The following is a 15,887-nucleotide window of genomic DNA, read 5'->3' as shown; positions in this document are numbered from 1 at the left end:
CGTGTCACCTGCTTCCTTTCCCTCCTTCTTTATGTGAAGTTGTCCCTTTTCAGAGGTGTTGGCGCACCTTCCTCTTCAGGTTAAACATCTGGTTTTCTCAGGCTGAGACATTATGGATGAGTTGCTTCCAGATTAAGAAAGGAAATGATTGTCGAGGCAGATATAAGACATTTATTAATAATCTGTGTCGAGAGCTACAGAAATGCTTAATTCGAAAACCGTTTGTAGAAAAGAAAAAAAAGATATTGTGATTTATTGCCAACAATAACAAAACAAAAAGTTTTCTTCTAATTTATGTCATTGAGGAAAATCTGGAACTATCAATCTGGTAACTTTATACAGCTTTCCTGTTCAGTAATTTGATTAAATGGCAAATGACACATCCCGTCCTCCTCCATCTGCTGAGACTAGACTCCAAACTCGCCCATTTCAGCTGTTGTCATTAACACTAAAGATTTATCATCTTTAACCATAGTTCATAATCTTATTATAAACACAGGTCTTTGTAAAAAAAACAAGACTTTCACAATATAACAGTCGAATATTTCGTCAGTATGAGCAGGGTATGTGGTGTGTTCCTTCTGCATCGTTTCTTAAATGAACCAGGAATTTGTAAAAACTGTATCTACAATTGCTGAAAAAAACAACCGAGAACCCAACTGTCAAGTTCACGATACTGACACTACTGTAGCTTATGATTTCTTCTAGTCTCTTAAGAGAGTAGTGAACCATTTCCATGACCCCGAAAATCCTCAGAGCGAACACAAGTGTCTTAGTTTATTGTGAGGTTCACACAGTTAGGTATTCTTTGAGTTTGTCCATGATGACAGGCATTCTGTCGGCTGGTATCAGCATCACTGTCCTGAACGGCTTCATGGGGACGTCGTCGAACGACCACCTGCCGCTCAAACAGGAGTCTGCCTCCTCCTGGACCGAGTAGTGGAACTTCATGATGGCTTGCTGTAAGGAGTATACAGACGATGTTTAAAACTGCAAGAATATTATATACAAATATTTGAAATATTTTAATTAATAACAAGATAAACTTTTTTATTTTTTGTCTGAGACTTGTATATAAGGGTAAGTTTACATCTAAAGAACCAAAAGTGTTGTCATCCAAATACAAGCACTCCCTGTACATTATCATTTGTAGACTGCTTGACTGTACCTCATAGAAGAATTCCTCCTCTGCATTGACAAACATGTATTCCTCTTTGGGCGTGCCTCCTCTGGCTGGGATACTCTTGGTTGCCTCTTTGCAGGTCTTGCTGATCATCAGACAATAGTGACACTTCCCACTGGGCTTGTTCGTCCTCTGAGCTTCAGTGATTTCTTCTCTGGAGGACAGAATTACATTGCGTTTATTTCCCTGCACACTCCACTCTCCAAAGACTTATTCAAAGCACAGAGATACTACAGATACTCCATCAGAATCATAAGCAAATTTAAATATATTCATAAAAAGCAGTCAACTTATCGTCAAAGTTTATTCATCTTTCGCAAAGCACCATAAGGTCAAGTATCTATTTTAACAACACAGCTTCAACAATAATTCTCAGTTCATACAGAAGCAAACGCAGTTCGCACTAATTGCCCCGACTGGAAAGGTTCCTCCACAGTGTCACATCCAGGAAACAACGATGTGATAAAAGCAAACGAGTGAATACAGTTTTACCTTTTAGTGGCACCGTCTCTTTATTCTCAAATGCCACCCTGACAATGTCTTATCATTACCTCTGCTGTTGCCCCCACAATTCAAAAAGCTGACTGACTGAAGCATCCCAACACAAATTCAATTATTTTGGTTGAGAACTGTATGCACTGTAAACACAGATATGCATGCAGCAAAACTGCAATAAAGTGCTGCAGTTGGAACAATATTATTTCCAATATTATTTCCCTAGAAATAAACTTTGAGGCATAGTATGATAAAATTGCAAAATACATATTTCACAAGTTATGATGATGCATTTAATGGCACCTTTACTTCCATTTTTATGAAAAGCTATCAAGATGCCTCGAGGGGAAAAGGGTTATGAAAATTTGGAGTAGAACTCACTGGAGCTGTTTGTGCAGTGGAAGGGCGATCTGTGGGGGTACGTTGATGAAGCGCTCGCTCAGCAGCAGCCCCACAGGCTTGCTGGTGTCATTGAGGATGTGCTCTAGCTGCTCTGTCACGCTGTGGGTAGCGTTCTTCTCACACTGATCCACGATCAGCTCCTTCACCTCCTCCACGCACTGCACACCCTGCCAGCAGTATGACACACACAAATAGTTAACTTAAACTGAATGGTCACAGCCTATGAGAGCCAAATAGTCTTTGAGGCATCTGTGGTGTTACCTTTCTCTCTGTTAGGTTGAGCATAGTGATGAATCCAAACACTTCATCTGGATCATCGTCGTCACTGTCCTCTGGTACCTCAGCTTGCTGGAGCAAAGTGAAGGGACAGGTGAACACATGTTAGAGCTGAAGTTGTTGAACAGTCACCTATAAAATGATGGCAGTTAAATTACTGAGCAACTCACCCTGATGACACTTCCAACATGATTCTGTTGAACGATGATGTCTGTCATCTCTGATGTATTTACATGGGCCTTCAGGAAGAGCTGTGGCCAAACATAACAGAAGTGAAACCAGTGAAGCCATGCTTCACCTAAAGCATAACATATAAAGAAGCTACCATATCATTACCAAGCACATTATTAGGAACACCAGCACACCTGCTTTTTCATGCAATCATCCGATAAACCAATCATGTGATGGCAGTGCAATATATTAAATCTTACAAATCAGGAGCCTCAGTTAATGTTCACATCATACAACATCTGAATGGGGGGAGAGAAGGTAAGGGCCATGACTTTGACCATGGCATATTTGTTGGTGTCATTTGGCTGAATTGAGAATTTCAGAAACTTGTTTCATGAACATGACAATGACTTTAGTGAACTTCAGTTGCCCCTACAGTCACCAGATCTTAATCCAAGAGAACAGCTTTGGGATGTGGTAGCGCAGGAGACTGGAAGTATGAATGTGCAGCTGAGAAAGGTGCGGAAATGATGTGATGTAATCATGTGAATGTTTACAGCATTGAGGCTATTTTGAGAGTAAAGGGAGGCTCTACACAGTATTAGTATGGTGTTCCTAATAAAGTGCGCAGTGAGTGTACATACTGTCCCAAACCTGTTGCAGCAGTTTCTTGATACCATTGAAGTCGCTGTGTGAAATGGCGTGGGCTTCGAAGTCCACAATGACCTCCTGAATAAGAAACGATAACAAAAATCAGAGCATTTACCAACAGCCTGTGTGGACAGTAATTATTTACAAGTACTTCTGTTGATATAATAGAGCAGCTGTTAGCCTATTACCAAATAAGCTTATTACCAAATAAGCTAACGTTACATTAACGCAGTAACGTTACCCCTTAAATGGGACAGTCCATATTATCTCATATACTTATTTCAAACCTGCCTAACAGCAACACTAACTGCAGCTCACGTCGACAGCTGGGTTAGCTAGCTAAGTAGCTGGCTAGCAAGGCCAATGTGCCAATATTTTGTTATTTTTACCTCATTGATCTCTTCCTCTGATGCCTCGCTGTCCTCCTCCCCGGATTCATCATCCTCCTCCGGATTCTCATCGGAGCTATTGTCACTTTCCCCGGGATTTTCACCCAAACCTACTGCTCTCCTCTTAGCTGATGAAGCCATGCTGCAAACAGGTAACACGCGTGTCAACTGAGTGGGCGGGGCTAATGTAACAGTTCCGCTACAGCGCTCCAGGAAAGTAATTTCGTGAAGCCGCCATTATGGCTCCAAATGTGGACGACTTGCCACTTGCCGTTGCAACCTTCAGCGCCGCAATGCCGTCTTGTCACTCAGTAGTAAAATGGAACAAACCATTTAGAAAAGGGGTATTAGTTCTTTGAACTATGCATAACCTATTACGTTACTATTATAAACGGGTATTCGCATTACATGTTATCATCATTGAATTATATTATTGTGATGAATTACGTTTTTTATAATTAAAATTTGTTTTTTGAGAAGTTAGTCAAGTATCCAGTATTATGTCTCCCCTTCTTGAACGTTGCAGAAGTCGTTCTGCGCTCAGCCGTATGAACAACTCAAGGTACATGAATTTTATGTAATATTCAGTCTTTTTATATTATCTGTTGTAGAATCTATCACTGCACAGCACGAGAAAGATAAATGAGTCGCTTATTATCGCTAGGCATAACTGACAGGTTCAATTAAGGGGACGGTTGCTTCAGCTAAACTGTCACTCAGTGTGTCTTGCTAATGTAAACAATAACACGGGAGAAGAGATTAACCACGTTTCAGCTGAATACAACAGTTTCATCTTGAAAGTGGGGCATTATTGCTCTTTATTTGCTGCCCATATACAGTCCAAAAATCGTGACTCGACACTGTTGTTATCAGCAGGTTGCATATGACAGTTTTAGGGTGTAGCTTAGCTTGCTGTGCCTTCACACCCACAGTCCTCGATGTTTTTGCAGTTTAGTCAACGACTGGCTGCATTTTAGACAGCAGTATTCATATTCCACGCTGGGTTCTACTGTTTTATTCTTCCCCATTTATTTTGTTGATCCAGTATTTTAAGGTCTCAAGATGCATGTGCTGCTGCTCAAAGAGCCAAGAGATGGAGACTCTGGACCTGATCCTTACATCAAGGTAGATTCAATTTCTCCATTTTAACTTGGATGTAATGGTATTCAGTTCAGATATAACAGTAGTTACATTTTTATGCTTTGCATTTGACTGCACATTTTGAGTCCATTATTTTGATTCCCCAGGAGCTGGCGTCACATGGTCATAAAGCCACCCTAATTCCCGTGCTGTCTTTTAAGTTTGTCTCATTAAACACCTTGTCAGATAAGGTAAATATTGTGACAGTATGAAATTAACATATTTGTCATTTATCTGTTTTTGTTTTTTCCATTGTCGGTCGGTTGTTTAAGATGTCTTTTACTTTTCAGCTTTTCCAACCAGAAAAACACGGAGGCCTTATATTTACCAGTCCAAGAGCAGTGGAGGCTGTAAAGATGTGCTTGGAAGCAGAGGAAAGAAGGGAAGGTGAGAGGATACAGAGAAATGCATTAAAAAAAAAAAAAAAAAACAGCATGTATTTGGTTAAATGTCTCTCAGTTCTGTTTACTGTGTTTCTGGCCTGCTAACTGAGATTTGAAACTATTTCACTCTAGTTTGATTAAATGTCATTTTTTTCCTAATTATTAACCCAGAGTGGAAAAGCTCTGTGAAAGATAAATGGAACGCCAAGGCCATATATGTGGTTGGGAAGGCAACTGCTGCATTAGGTGAGTTGTCGTCACATCTGAAAACACTTATCTCTTGATATAATTTTTTTATAAAAGTCCATCTTTGTGCTTTTTATAAACCTTTGCTATGTTGTTGCTAAGTGAAACATACTGTGGCAGGCACCTGGTGCTCACAGGGATGTGTCAAGTGACGTTACTACCCTCAGTCATTTGGAAATGGGTTGTGCACAAGTGACAGTTTGCTGTGACGCAGGTGCAACACCTTCCTGATGTGTGTTTTACCTTCTTTGTTCATAGTAAATGTCAGCAGTTGCTTCTCTTTGTTGTCAGATATTTGCTCTGCCATGTCGTGATATCACCATTACATATCTTCATATCTTTTTTTTTGGTGTTTTATCCACAGTAAGAAATCTGGGTCTGAACCCTTTGGGTGAAGACACAGGGACAGCAGAGGTCTTATCACGTGTTATCATTGAACGTACGATATGAGTTTATACTTGAGCATTCTTCACAGTTCACTTTAATTGAAAATTTGTGACTGTTCTGATAATTAATATGACCTTTTACTTAATTCTCATCATAGGAGAGGACACAAATATTCCACCACTTTTTTTCCCCTGTGGCTCAATCAAAAGGGAAGTCTTGCCCACGGCTTTAAGGGAAAATGGTAAGCATTCCCCCCTGCTGTGCCTCACGATTAAAACTCAAGGTGATAAGTCAAAGTGGAAACTCCCACTGGGGTTAGACTAATTATAAAATAGTAATTTGCACTACCTTTATCACTGCGGGGATCTGTTTCTTTGTTTCCAGGAGTGCCTCTGGAGACGCTGACTGTCTATCAGACAGCTGAACATCCAGATCTGGAGAAAAATCTAAAGAACTATTTCACAGAGCAGGTACACCCCCCCACAAATGCTTCTACATTTAAGAGAATACTTTTTATGTAGAAAATGCTTATTTGTCTGTGTGTTCACAGGGCACTCCGGCTAGCGTAGCTTTCTTCAGCCCATCAGGAGTGAAGTTTTGCCTAGAAGTCGTGCGGAGGCTGTCAGGTGAACACCTGACTCAAATAAAGGTACTGCTGCCTCATAGTCACACATATAAAAAAATTGCAGTAGATCTTCAGTGCTTCTGACAGTCACTTAAACTTCTTTGTTTCCAGTTTGCAGCAATAGGGCCTACTACACAAGACGCAATGACAGCAGAAGGCCTGAGTGTCAGCTGTGCTGCAGAAAAGCCAACAGCCGAACACCTGGCAGCAGCGATAGCAAAAGCTCTACAGTAACAGCCACCACCGCTCTAAATCCATCCACTTTATCTCCTCTCTATTCTGTTTTATTTAAATGTATTATCATTTGTCTGCTTTGTTTTACCTGCTTACGTATCTTACCAGTTATGTATATATGTATGTATATTTAGCCTTTTTTTTGCACTGAGAAAAAGGGCCATAGAAGCCACGAAAAATGTGAGTGAATATAATTATAATTCTATTTATGTTGAGCTTGCTCAAGAAAGTCAGTGTATATATATTTGAAAATAAATTTTGGTCAAGTGTGGTGATATGAAAGGTTGGTCATGGTGTTTATTCACTGTAAAACACTCAGTGTGGTGTGCTGTGTGTGTCTCTCCTATTCAGAACAGGTGTTGGCAGAGGTCACGGTTGTCCTAAAACGCTGTCATTGTCCACATGAAAGCAAAGGTTTTCACTTGGTTCTATAGGTCAACAACAGTCCATTTCAAACCAGTGGAGCGTGTATAACACATCCATACAAACCAGTCAAAGTGAGCAGTTGCAGACAGTAAAGATGGGTTTACTTTTCACACAAGGGTGAGAAAAGTGGGATACCTCCAGAGAGTCGCACCTTCAGATGGGTGTGGTGAAACTCAAGGTTTTGCCTATAAAATACTGTGACTTCTCACTTGCCATCATTTCACTTGTATATAATCTCAGGAGTAAACCAACGCCACGATGCTGACTTCTATCCAGCTGATAGTTTTGCTTTTTTGGACCAACATTAGCTCAGCTGATGCAGAGAAACTTTTCCACAATCGTGATCATTCTGATGTGCAAACCCTTAATTCTCACCAGGCTGAGGTTATAACAGACAAGTACAAAGCAGAGGTAAATGCTCAGTCTTTTTTAAGCTTTAACTCCTATCAGATTATTCATTTCACAGTACAATATAGGACCCATATGTAATTTAACCCTTGTCTTGTTCTAGTTATTTCTCTCCAGATATGGATTCATGAAGCCAGTGAACTGGGAGGAGATCCAATTTGAAGATTCCCACACCAGCTTCAGTGGCGACTTCCTCGATGATCTTCAAGCCACGATTCAGGAGGGGGCCTCGGTGCCTCATTCAAGGGATGCTCCTCAAGATGACTACATGATACCAACTGAGAGTGAAGCTTTTGCTTCAGCACTTAAAGAGTTTCAGAAGGTATCGGGCCTGCCTGTCACAGGTGTGTTTGATGAGGCCACCAAGGTGGCAATGAACAAACCAAGGTGTGGGGTACCTGACACGGAGATTGACCTGAATACGGCTGTAGCAGCTGAGAACAGTAGTGCCTCAGATATCGAAAACAGCCCTGGTGACACTTACGAGACTGATAGTAACAACACAGCGACTAATATAATCAGCGACACTGCTTTTGGTGCTGCGAACTCCTCTGAAGATGACATATTCAATTTTAATGACACAGAAAGTGTCCTCACAGGCATTTCCAATGACACCAGCATGAATTACACAGAAGAATTTAACTCTTTTGATGTCGCCTCTCTAAACAGCTCACATGATATCATCATGGACAGTCAGAAGGTAAATATCAGTGCGAACCAACAACAGAGCGAAGCGGTGCGGCGCAGGAAACGTCACCTTGCTGCTCTTGTATCCAAAAGCAGGCGCAAGAGAGATTTGGGCGAGACTGGCTACATGGCCTTTTCTAAGAAAGTGCTGAAATGGAGACTTATAGGAGAAGGCTACAGCAGTCAGCTGACTGTGGAAGAGCAGAGGTACATCTTCAGACTGGCCTTCCGGATGTGGAGCGAGGTGTCTCCGCTGGAATTTGTGGAGGACACTCGTTCCCCGCTGGAGGACATCGACATCAGGCTGGGCTTTGGTACAGGTGGGTCTCAGACAATACTATGAAACTCAATGCAACATATTTTCCTGAAGAGATTTGTAAAAAAAAAACTTAAAGAACATTACTCTCACGGAACATTTGAGTAAAGTTAATGATAAAACTTTAAAGTACAGGATTTAAGAGTTCTGCTGACTCAAATATTCACAGTAAGTACACATTTCACATTTTAAAATTTACAGTTGGAGTAAGTAAGTCACGGCTCCTACAAAATGCTTCGGTTAAATGATAAAATGAAACCATTATGCTGTTATTGGAGAACAATATAGACTGTTTGAATAGCTTTAAAGTTAAGAACCAATATATTCCAGCTGTAATAAACATCATCGGTGTTCCATAGAGCAAGGAGATTTTGTTTTTGTACAATAAAGTTTTGAATGTCTTTACTGCAGAACAGCTGGGACTTAATTTTTTTCACCATACTGCATGTAGATTATATTTTATTCAAATAAACGATGCACCTGTTAAAATGACCTGTCCTTTTATCCCACACAGGAAGACATCTTGGATGCAATCAGAGGTTTGATGGCACTGGTCAAGAGTTTGCCCACGCCTGGTTCCTGGGTGATATACACTTTGATGATGATGAACATTTCACTGCTCCCAATGCGGGCAGTGGGATCAGTCTTCTCAAAGTAAGCATACGACATCAAGAATATAGGAATCATCTGTAATCAGAAGTCCAGTTGAAGCTCAGTCATTCTAACAACATTTTAATTTCCCATCTGTTTTAGGTGGCGGTTCATGAGATCGGACACGTCTTGGGTCTCCCCCACATATACAGACCTGGATCTATAATGCAGCCCAGCTATCTGCCACATGAGTCTGTCTTTGAGATGGACTGGATGGACAGGAAAGCCATACAGCACCTCTATGGTACGTGGTTTCAGCACCATCTAGTGGATACATTCGCATACAGATCCAGAGACGAATTAAGGTTCACTTGTCAGACTGCCACACAAAACCACTACTTTTTCCTTCCCCAGGGGGCTGTAAGGGTCGGTTCAACACAGTGTTCGATTGGATCAGAAGGGAGAAGACGCCCTACGGGGAGGTGGTCATCCGCTTTAACACCTATTTCATGAGAGACGGCTGGTATTGGCTGTATGAGAACAGAAATAACCGGACACGCTATGGTGATCCAGTTGCACTGCAGATCGGCTGGCGTGGAGTTCCCCTGGACGGAGTGGATGCCTGTGTGCATGTGTGGTCCAGAAAAAGAGATGCTGTTTACTTCTTCAGAGGTACTCTTATGTCATATTACACGTGTAAATACATATAGATATTAGCACGTGTCAGCAGGGTGAGGAGAGGTGAAAGAGGTATTGAGTAAGTGTTGTTGTTGTTGTTGTTGTGTGCAGGTACTCAGTTCTGGAGGTATGACAGCGAGAATGACGGGGTATTCACGCAGGACCCAGAAGGTCACCGCTATCCGAGGTTGATCTCTGAAGGTTTCCCAGGGGTGCCCAGTCCTATCGACACGGCCTTTTATGACAGGAGGGACTCCCACATCTACTTCTTCAAAAACAGGCTTGTGAGAATGACACCCTTATCTTCTCTTTGACACATGACAAATGGGGAGGTACAAAGGGGAACGCATCAGGATTGTTAGATTAATTGGAAAACAACAGTAGATTTGGGGATCGCGTGAGAAAAGCCAAGTGAGATGAGACGCCGGGGTTGAATCAAGGCTCGACCGCCAACCAGGCAAAAAGGGAAGCAGCCTGTCAAAGACTACAAAAGCCCCATGGAACTGTGTATCAAGTTTTAGTAATTAGTAATTTGATAAACTGCACAAATGTCAGGAAATATCAACTAAGGCTAGTCCTGCCTTATTACCTCCACATTAATAATTTTTGTCTGGCCCTGTGTCAAAATCTAAATAAACCTATCAAATGACCACAAACTGACTGTCACACAGAAAACCTGGAGCCTATTATTATAACATGGGATTACCGTTTGGTTTCTTGGCATATAATGAAGCTGCCGTGTATAGCCTGCTCTGTATTTAAAAGGAATGAGGAGGCAGCGGGGTACATATGTAATGCACAGAGGGCATTATGTATGTATCCTAGTCGGGGGTCTCAACAGGGGGCCAGCAGCTCGTTTCTGCCCTGGGGCCGCTCTAAAATTTTAATCCCTCCCTGGCATACTTGTCATTACAACCAGTGTTTCCTTATGTGATTTGTAATCTAACAATACTAGTTTGTACAACAAGTGGATATACAATAGTAAATCTTGAAGAGACTAAAACCCAAGCTAATTTATTGTTTTCTCTGCATTATGAGGGAATGTATTCAAGCAAACAAACCTGCCACGCTTCCTCTGTGATTTTGTTTGCGCACTGTAATTGAATTGATTACTATATAAGAGGGAAAACAATTATGTGTTCAAACAGGTGTATGCATTCGACGTTGAAGCCAACAGCTTGGCAAGAGGCTTCCCCAAAAACATCAGAGATGTTTTCCCTCCGGTGGTGAGCGGAGACCATCCAGATGGCAACATTGATGCTGCCTACTTCTCCTACACCCACAATGCCATCTTTCTACTCAAGGGCGCGCGCTTCTGGCAGGTGGTGGGCAGCCGTGATCGCTGGCGCTGGCTCTTTCTGCCACGGAATGGCCTGCTGCCACACAAGGAGGTGGATCAGCACTGGTTCGACATCTGCAACGTTCATCCCACCGCACTCAAACTAACCCGCTGAGGGCGTTGAAGCGGAGATGTCATAAGCCCTACTGGCGTGTTTCTACTGATTTTACCTGTCGTTGTAAGTATACATGTTATATTTGAGTAGACATCCATTATATACCTTTTTTTCTGCCCTGCTTATTGTATAATCTATCTGAAAGACAAAAACAAGATTCAAGCATTTTTTTTTTTTGGCAAATTTTCACTGAGGTGTGTTATTAATATATCTAACAGCTGCTGTGTCTCTCACTTAGAGGTGCCAAATGCAATCTAGCATGAAAACAATCCTGAGGGACCTCTTATGATTAAGATATTTAGAACATTAGTGAGAAGAAATTTATTTATAGAGTGTTTACTCGGCCTTTATACAGACAGTTTTTTACTTACAGATACATAATATAGCTGAGACCTATCAAGCTTGGTGTGCTCCAGTGCAGTGCTGCTTTAAAACAGCACGTTCACAAAGAAACGGTATTATGCAAAAACTAATGAACCAAGGTGTAAGCTCAACATGTGCATATTGTGAACTGTTGGAGTGACTTCTCGTGTTAGATACATTGGACCTATATCTTTTGAAGAAACATGCATAAAAGTATTTCCAATATTATGCATGTATAAAAACGGAAATGTATTCAGAAGACTGAGAGTGGTCTCTGGGTAAACGAACAGATAGAAAGCATGCTGTCTTTTAACATAATGGTATAGAATAAGTAAAGTCATATAATGATGTATAATGTATATCATCTGATATATTGCACACAATGAATTACAATATTCATTCAGATTCCTTTGGAATATTTCTTATTTGTGCAATATGTGACTGGGAAGGATGCTAAATTACTACCAGATCCACTCGTCTCCCTGTGGTGGTGGTGATGGTGAGGATGATGGGTGTGGATATACTGGTTCCCATGGCCTCTTGTTGGCTTCACTATCTCCACTGACTGTATGAAACCACCACTCTCCTCTGAAGCACCCGCAGAAACTCGCATCCATCCGCTGCCCGCAGGCAGGAAAGAATATCATGCGACCTGGAAACCACGATACAAAAACCCCTTCAGTATTTCAGTTATGATTCATCCCTCGCAGTGCAACAAGTTCTGGGCTCATATGGGAAAAAACAATATGAGCTTTATCAATAAAAACCTAGAGGTGGTGGAAAACAGAACGAAAGTGATCCAGTTTTTCTTGTTATGAAAGGTTGGCTTAAAGATTTACACGCAATCAATCAAAGAAAAAGGAGCCTATTGAAATTTAGATTGAAGCAAAATGATTGAAAAGGGGGACTCATCTCATTACTTAATGCTGTTTCATTTTATAGTAATCATTTGAGCATGGTGCAAAGAAACAGACATTGATTCTGTAATCAATATGTTACTTGAACACTCTTATTAATGCAGCTCATCTTAGGAGATTAAGCTCCTGGTGGGCTCCAGATAACTAGCGTTGTGCTCCAGGCACTCCATAGGCTATATTAATAAATTGAAGTAGAAATCAATTACAAGCAAAGCAACAAAATGTCATGGTAAGTGGAGCTACAGAGATGGATGTTATGAGATGATGAGTTTGCGCACACATTAACAGAATGAGCTCCTCTCTCTGTGAGGGCATTAACAGCATACAAATAACTGTCCTTGTTCATATTTCTCTGCTGAAGACGTGTGCTTGTTTTCTTGAGCTAATATTCAGTGATTCCTTGTCATTTTCATGGTATTATATCCAAGGCTTTTGAGTGAATAAATAGGTGTGGGCATCATTTCCGACTTCACACTTCAGCAAATTCCTCTTAAGAATTTAGATATTTAAGATTCTAACAATGTTTACATGGATATCATCACCCCAAAATAACTAATTAACATTTTGTAATTCACACTAAATTCCCATTTGTTTGAATCTAATGTGCCATATGCTTGTTGCTGCAGTGCATTGCTGTGTGGTTGACATCTCAGCAAGAATTACAGATAGACTAATACGGAATTCGGTACAGAAGATAATGCAGTGCAGTGGAGGCTTGTGATCTGTTTGTTTATCCCATTATGAGGCGCCATACATCTCCCGCACCCTGGAGTTCCCCATACAGAGAAATCCTAAATACAAACTGTTATTCACACATGCGAGTCCCCGGCTGCCATACTGCACAGCTCAATGATCTCTGCTTTTTTTTTTTTTTGCAGTAACAGTGCTGCTATTGAAGCTCCCATCCCCACACCGCGGGCCTCTTTGGATGCGACTAGGATAAATGAGATCAGTCATGCTGATAGAGCCCGTGCTGCAGCAGCCCCAGAGAGATACAAAAAAAAACCTGTGTCATGGCACAGGAATCCACATGGGAGGCACTTCAGAAACAGGAGAATGGGACAAAAAAATCCCCGCAGCACATTCATATCACAAAAAAAAAAAAAAAAAAAAAAAAATTCCCCCAAACTCTGCCAAGGCGCAGAGATAACTTGCAGTGGTGTTGCCTCATTTTCTGTCTCAAAGCGGTGTAGAAAACACAGGAATAAATCATTTATGGAATCATTTCAAATGAGTGTCATATTGTAATGTGTCTTTGCATGTGCCGTGGGATTAGTTCGACAAACTGCTGCATGAAGATGGTGCATTGCATTTAAATGTATCATCAAGATACATTTGCCTTTGAGTGCTAGACTTTCAAAGGTATCCTCCCTTGTCCCTTGTCTGGGGTTGAAGTTCAAGGACAACATTACTTTCAGTCTCTTCGTTTATACATTTTTAAAGTAAACACTTTGCAGTCTTTCCTCTGTGATAGAATCTGCAGCATTTCATTCTGGTAGTCACACCTCGTGGAAAGAATGTTGAAAAGTTTCAATTTATTGTACACTTTATCCATTGTACATCTCGTAATAGTCGCACAGCACTGTGAAAATCTTCTGCAGAAATAGAGCGAAGTGAAGTGGTAACCTCATAAGGTTAAAAAAAACAAAACAAAACAAAACAATTCCATTACTTCAAGAGTATTGATCAGTGACCATGGAGAGGACTCATGAGGATGGAACAGCTTCCTGCTTCCCATTCTCTTACCCCGCTCTGGTGTACCTTGATATTTCCTCAGCCATCACTCATAATCACCCACCAACTGAAATTCAAAGCCATTTATTTTCTGGTGTTTTATCATTGAAGGGGGTTTAACACAGTTTATGAAGCTGCATTATATGGCAACAGACGGTTAAATCTCAGCTTGACTATTGCATTTTGACCGTTTTGACCTTGAATCACATCATATATTGTTGGACAGAATAACAGAATGGACAAAATGCCATGTAACTTAACCATGTAACACAATGAGTTAGTGTTTAACCAACAGTTTAATTAATTAAAGCAGTATTCTAGTAATTTAGTGTTGTTCTTCCATAAAGTTCGGGGACTTGCAAAAGAAAATGGTGTAAAATGGAAGCTGTAGTGGCCGAGATATGACTTCTTGTCCCTGATGTATATCCAGTTCCAAAAAGACTGTATCCTACACTTCCCATAATGCAACGTGAAAGCATCTTTTTGTTAGACCATCCCTGTCAAAGTCCATGCCTCTTCTCTTTAAGGCAGGCTTTCTATTAAAAATAAGATAAACCCATTGACATTACTCAGGTTATTTTCTGAGACCAATGAAGACACACCACGGTTTTCACCGACAGAGGAAGGAAGGACTCCTTTAATATTCTATAGATTATTTACATTTAATAACTAACAAGCAAACAAAAAAGCGTGCATGGTATAGCACTGAAACATTATCCTTAATATAAATCAAAAATAATGATAAAAGAAAAGCGCACTGCCCTAAAGGCTGCATACAATATTACAGTTCTTCATCCTCATACCTCCGTATGAAGCCTTCCACTTATCCATATTTTACACACACCTGCACTTTATCTTCATAAAACAACACGGCACCTTTGACAGGCCATAGATTAGCATCTGTGCCTTCTAAGTCTTGTATGACTGCTGTATTAAAATGGAAATCCAGGAACATAATATTGTGCCTTCAAGTTGGTAAACTCATCTTTCATGCTTCAGAAAAAAAAAAAAAAGTGCCAGTAGGGGGCAATCTCAACACACAGTAGGGTCAACTAGGACTGCTGCATGGACCCATAATTGTCAGTCTCTATCGCACATTGGTATCACATTCAACATGTGATCTCAGGCAGGTTTTTTTTTTTACAGGTTTGTATGTGTGATTTATGTACTTGAGCGCATGTGCATTGTGACTTTATTATGTTATGTGACGCAGTGGCATCGCAATCCCAAGAGAAGTTTCTGCTGTGAAACAGTGATGGATACCCCACCTTACCTTATTCAGTTTTTAATCTATCGCTTTCTTTCAAGTTTGCGGGCATCTATTGCATTTTGATTTACCCCACAAACGTGTTCGACATTTTGATTATTAATGTGTTACTATTATGCGTTTTGTTTTTGTTTGTTTTTATTAAATGAGAAATGTGAGAGTTGGACCAACGCTTATGATTGCTATTTAAGTATATTTTATGTGTTGTATGTTGTTAATGTGTAGTTAGAGTATCTCTGTGTAGTGGCCATTGGGTGTTTTGGGAGCAGAACAAGAAAGGGGAATTCTTTCCACATACTGTTATGTGTCCCCCATGTTGTCAGAGGCCTACTGTGGAAATGCTGACGTGTGTGCGTGCGTGCGTGTGTGTGTGTGTGTGGGTGTGTGTGTCTGTATGTTTTTTCTTTTGAAATGACAGGTTATGGAAATACATTTACCTGGGTATACACACTCCTATGCGCTGT

General features: G+C 40.7%; 3 protein-coding genes across 5 annotated transcripts; 2 read left to right on the top strand and 1 right to left on the bottom strand.

Moving 5' to 3' along the window:
* Positions 1 to 157: 157 nt before the first annotated feature.
* Positions 158 to 3,708, bottom strand: bccip (BRCA2 and CDKN1A interacting protein). Its single transcript, XM_056366311.1, has 7 exons — positions 3,568 to 3,708; positions 3,182 to 3,256; positions 2,527 to 2,607; positions 2,342 to 2,428; positions 2,060 to 2,247; positions 1,169 to 1,337; positions 158 to 960 (listed from the first exon to the last, which is right to left on the bottom strand). Exons 1-7 carry the CDS (start codon positions 3,706 to 3,708, stop codon positions 790 to 792), a joined length of 912 nt encoding a protein of 303 aa, XP_056222286.1. The 3' UTR covers positions 158 to 789.
* On the top strand, positions 3,585 to 6,864 carry uros (uroporphyrinogen III synthase). 3 transcript variants are annotated; one of them, XM_056366314.1, is made up of 10 exons: positions 3,585 to 3,719; positions 4,613 to 4,692; positions 4,815 to 4,898; positions 4,998 to 5,094; positions 5,262 to 5,336; positions 5,701 to 5,775; positions 5,881 to 5,964; positions 6,108 to 6,193; positions 6,274 to 6,372; positions 6,460 to 6,864. In XM_056366314.1, the coding sequence occupies exons 2-10, from the start codon at positions 4,630 to 4,632 to the stop codon at positions 6,580 to 6,582; spliced, it is 786 nt and encodes a 261-aa protein (XP_056222289.1). In that variant the 5' UTR covers positions 3,585 to 3,719; positions 4,613 to 4,629; the 3' UTR covers positions 6,583 to 6,864. The 3 variants fall into 3 exon arrangements, with proteins under 3 accessions (XP_056222289.1, XP_056222287.1, XP_056222288.1); XM_056366312.1 differs by lacking the exon at positions 3,585 to 3,719 and adding an exon at positions 3,944 to 4,129; XM_056366313.1 differs by lacking the exon at positions 3,585 to 3,719 and having other exon boundaries at positions 4,205 to 4,692.
* Positions 6,865 to 7,266: 402 nt separating this feature from the next.
* mmp21 (matrix metallopeptidase 21) lies at positions 7,267 to 14,295 on the top strand. Its single transcript, XM_056366310.1, has 8 exons — positions 7,267 to 7,406; positions 7,534 to 8,423; positions 8,934 to 9,073; positions 9,173 to 9,314; positions 9,425 to 9,682; positions 9,800 to 9,972; positions 10,837 to 11,205; positions 13,301 to 14,295. The coding sequence occupies exons 1-7, from the start codon at positions 7,267 to 7,269 to the stop codon at positions 11,140 to 11,142; spliced, it is 2,049 nt and encodes a 682-aa protein (XP_056222285.1). The 3' UTR covers positions 11,143 to 11,205; positions 13,301 to 14,295.
* Positions 14,296 to 15,887: the final 1,592 nt, after the last annotated feature.

The sequence above is a fragment of the Seriola aureovittata genome, chromosome 21 (assembly GCF_021018895.1).
Source record: "Seriola aureovittata isolate HTS-2021-v1 ecotype China chromosome 21, ASM2101889v1, whole genome shotgun sequence".
Lineage (NCBI taxonomy): Eukaryota > Metazoa > Chordata > Actinopteri > Carangiformes > Carangidae > Seriola > Seriola aureovittata.
The sequence above is the reverse complement of the archived record's forward strand: the minus strand, read 5'-3'. Positions and strand labels throughout refer to the sequence as shown.

Coding starts and splice junctions, on each gene's coding strand:
- bccip (XM_056366311.1), bottom strand. CDS start 3,708: ATGGCTTCATCAGCTAAGAGGAGAGCAGTAGGTTTGGGTGAAAATCCC. Junction 1,338..2,059: donor CCACTGCACAAACAGCTCCA/GTGAGTTCTACT, acceptor TCTGTCCTCCAG/AGAAGAAATCACTGAAGCTC. Junction 961..1,168: donor AGGAGGAATTCTTCTATGAG/GTACAGTCAAGC, acceptor TACTCCTTACAG/CAAGCCATCATGAAGTTCCA.
- uros (XM_056366314.1), top strand. CDS start 4,630: ATGCATGTGCTGCTGCTCAAAGAGCCAAGAGATGGAGACTCTGGACCT. Junction 5,337..5,700: donor GAAGGCAACTGCTGCATTAG/GTGAGTTGTCGT, acceptor TTTTATCCACAG/TAAGAAATCTGGGTCTGAAC. Junction 6,373..6,459: donor AACACCTGACTCAAATAAAG/GTACTGCTGCCT, acceptor CTTTGTTTCCAG/TTTGCAGCAATAGGGCCTAC.
- mmp21 (XM_056366310.1), top strand. CDS start 7,267: ATGCTGACTTCTATCCAGCTGATAGTTTTGCTTTTTTGGACCAACATT. Junction 8,424..8,933: donor CAGGCTGGGCTTTGGTACAG/GTGGGTCTCAGA, acceptor TATCCCACACAG/GAAGACATCTTGGATGCAAT. Junction 9,074..9,172: donor GTGGGATCAGTCTTCTCAAA/GTAAGCATACGA, acceptor CATCTGTTTTAG/GTGGCGGTTCATGAGATCGG.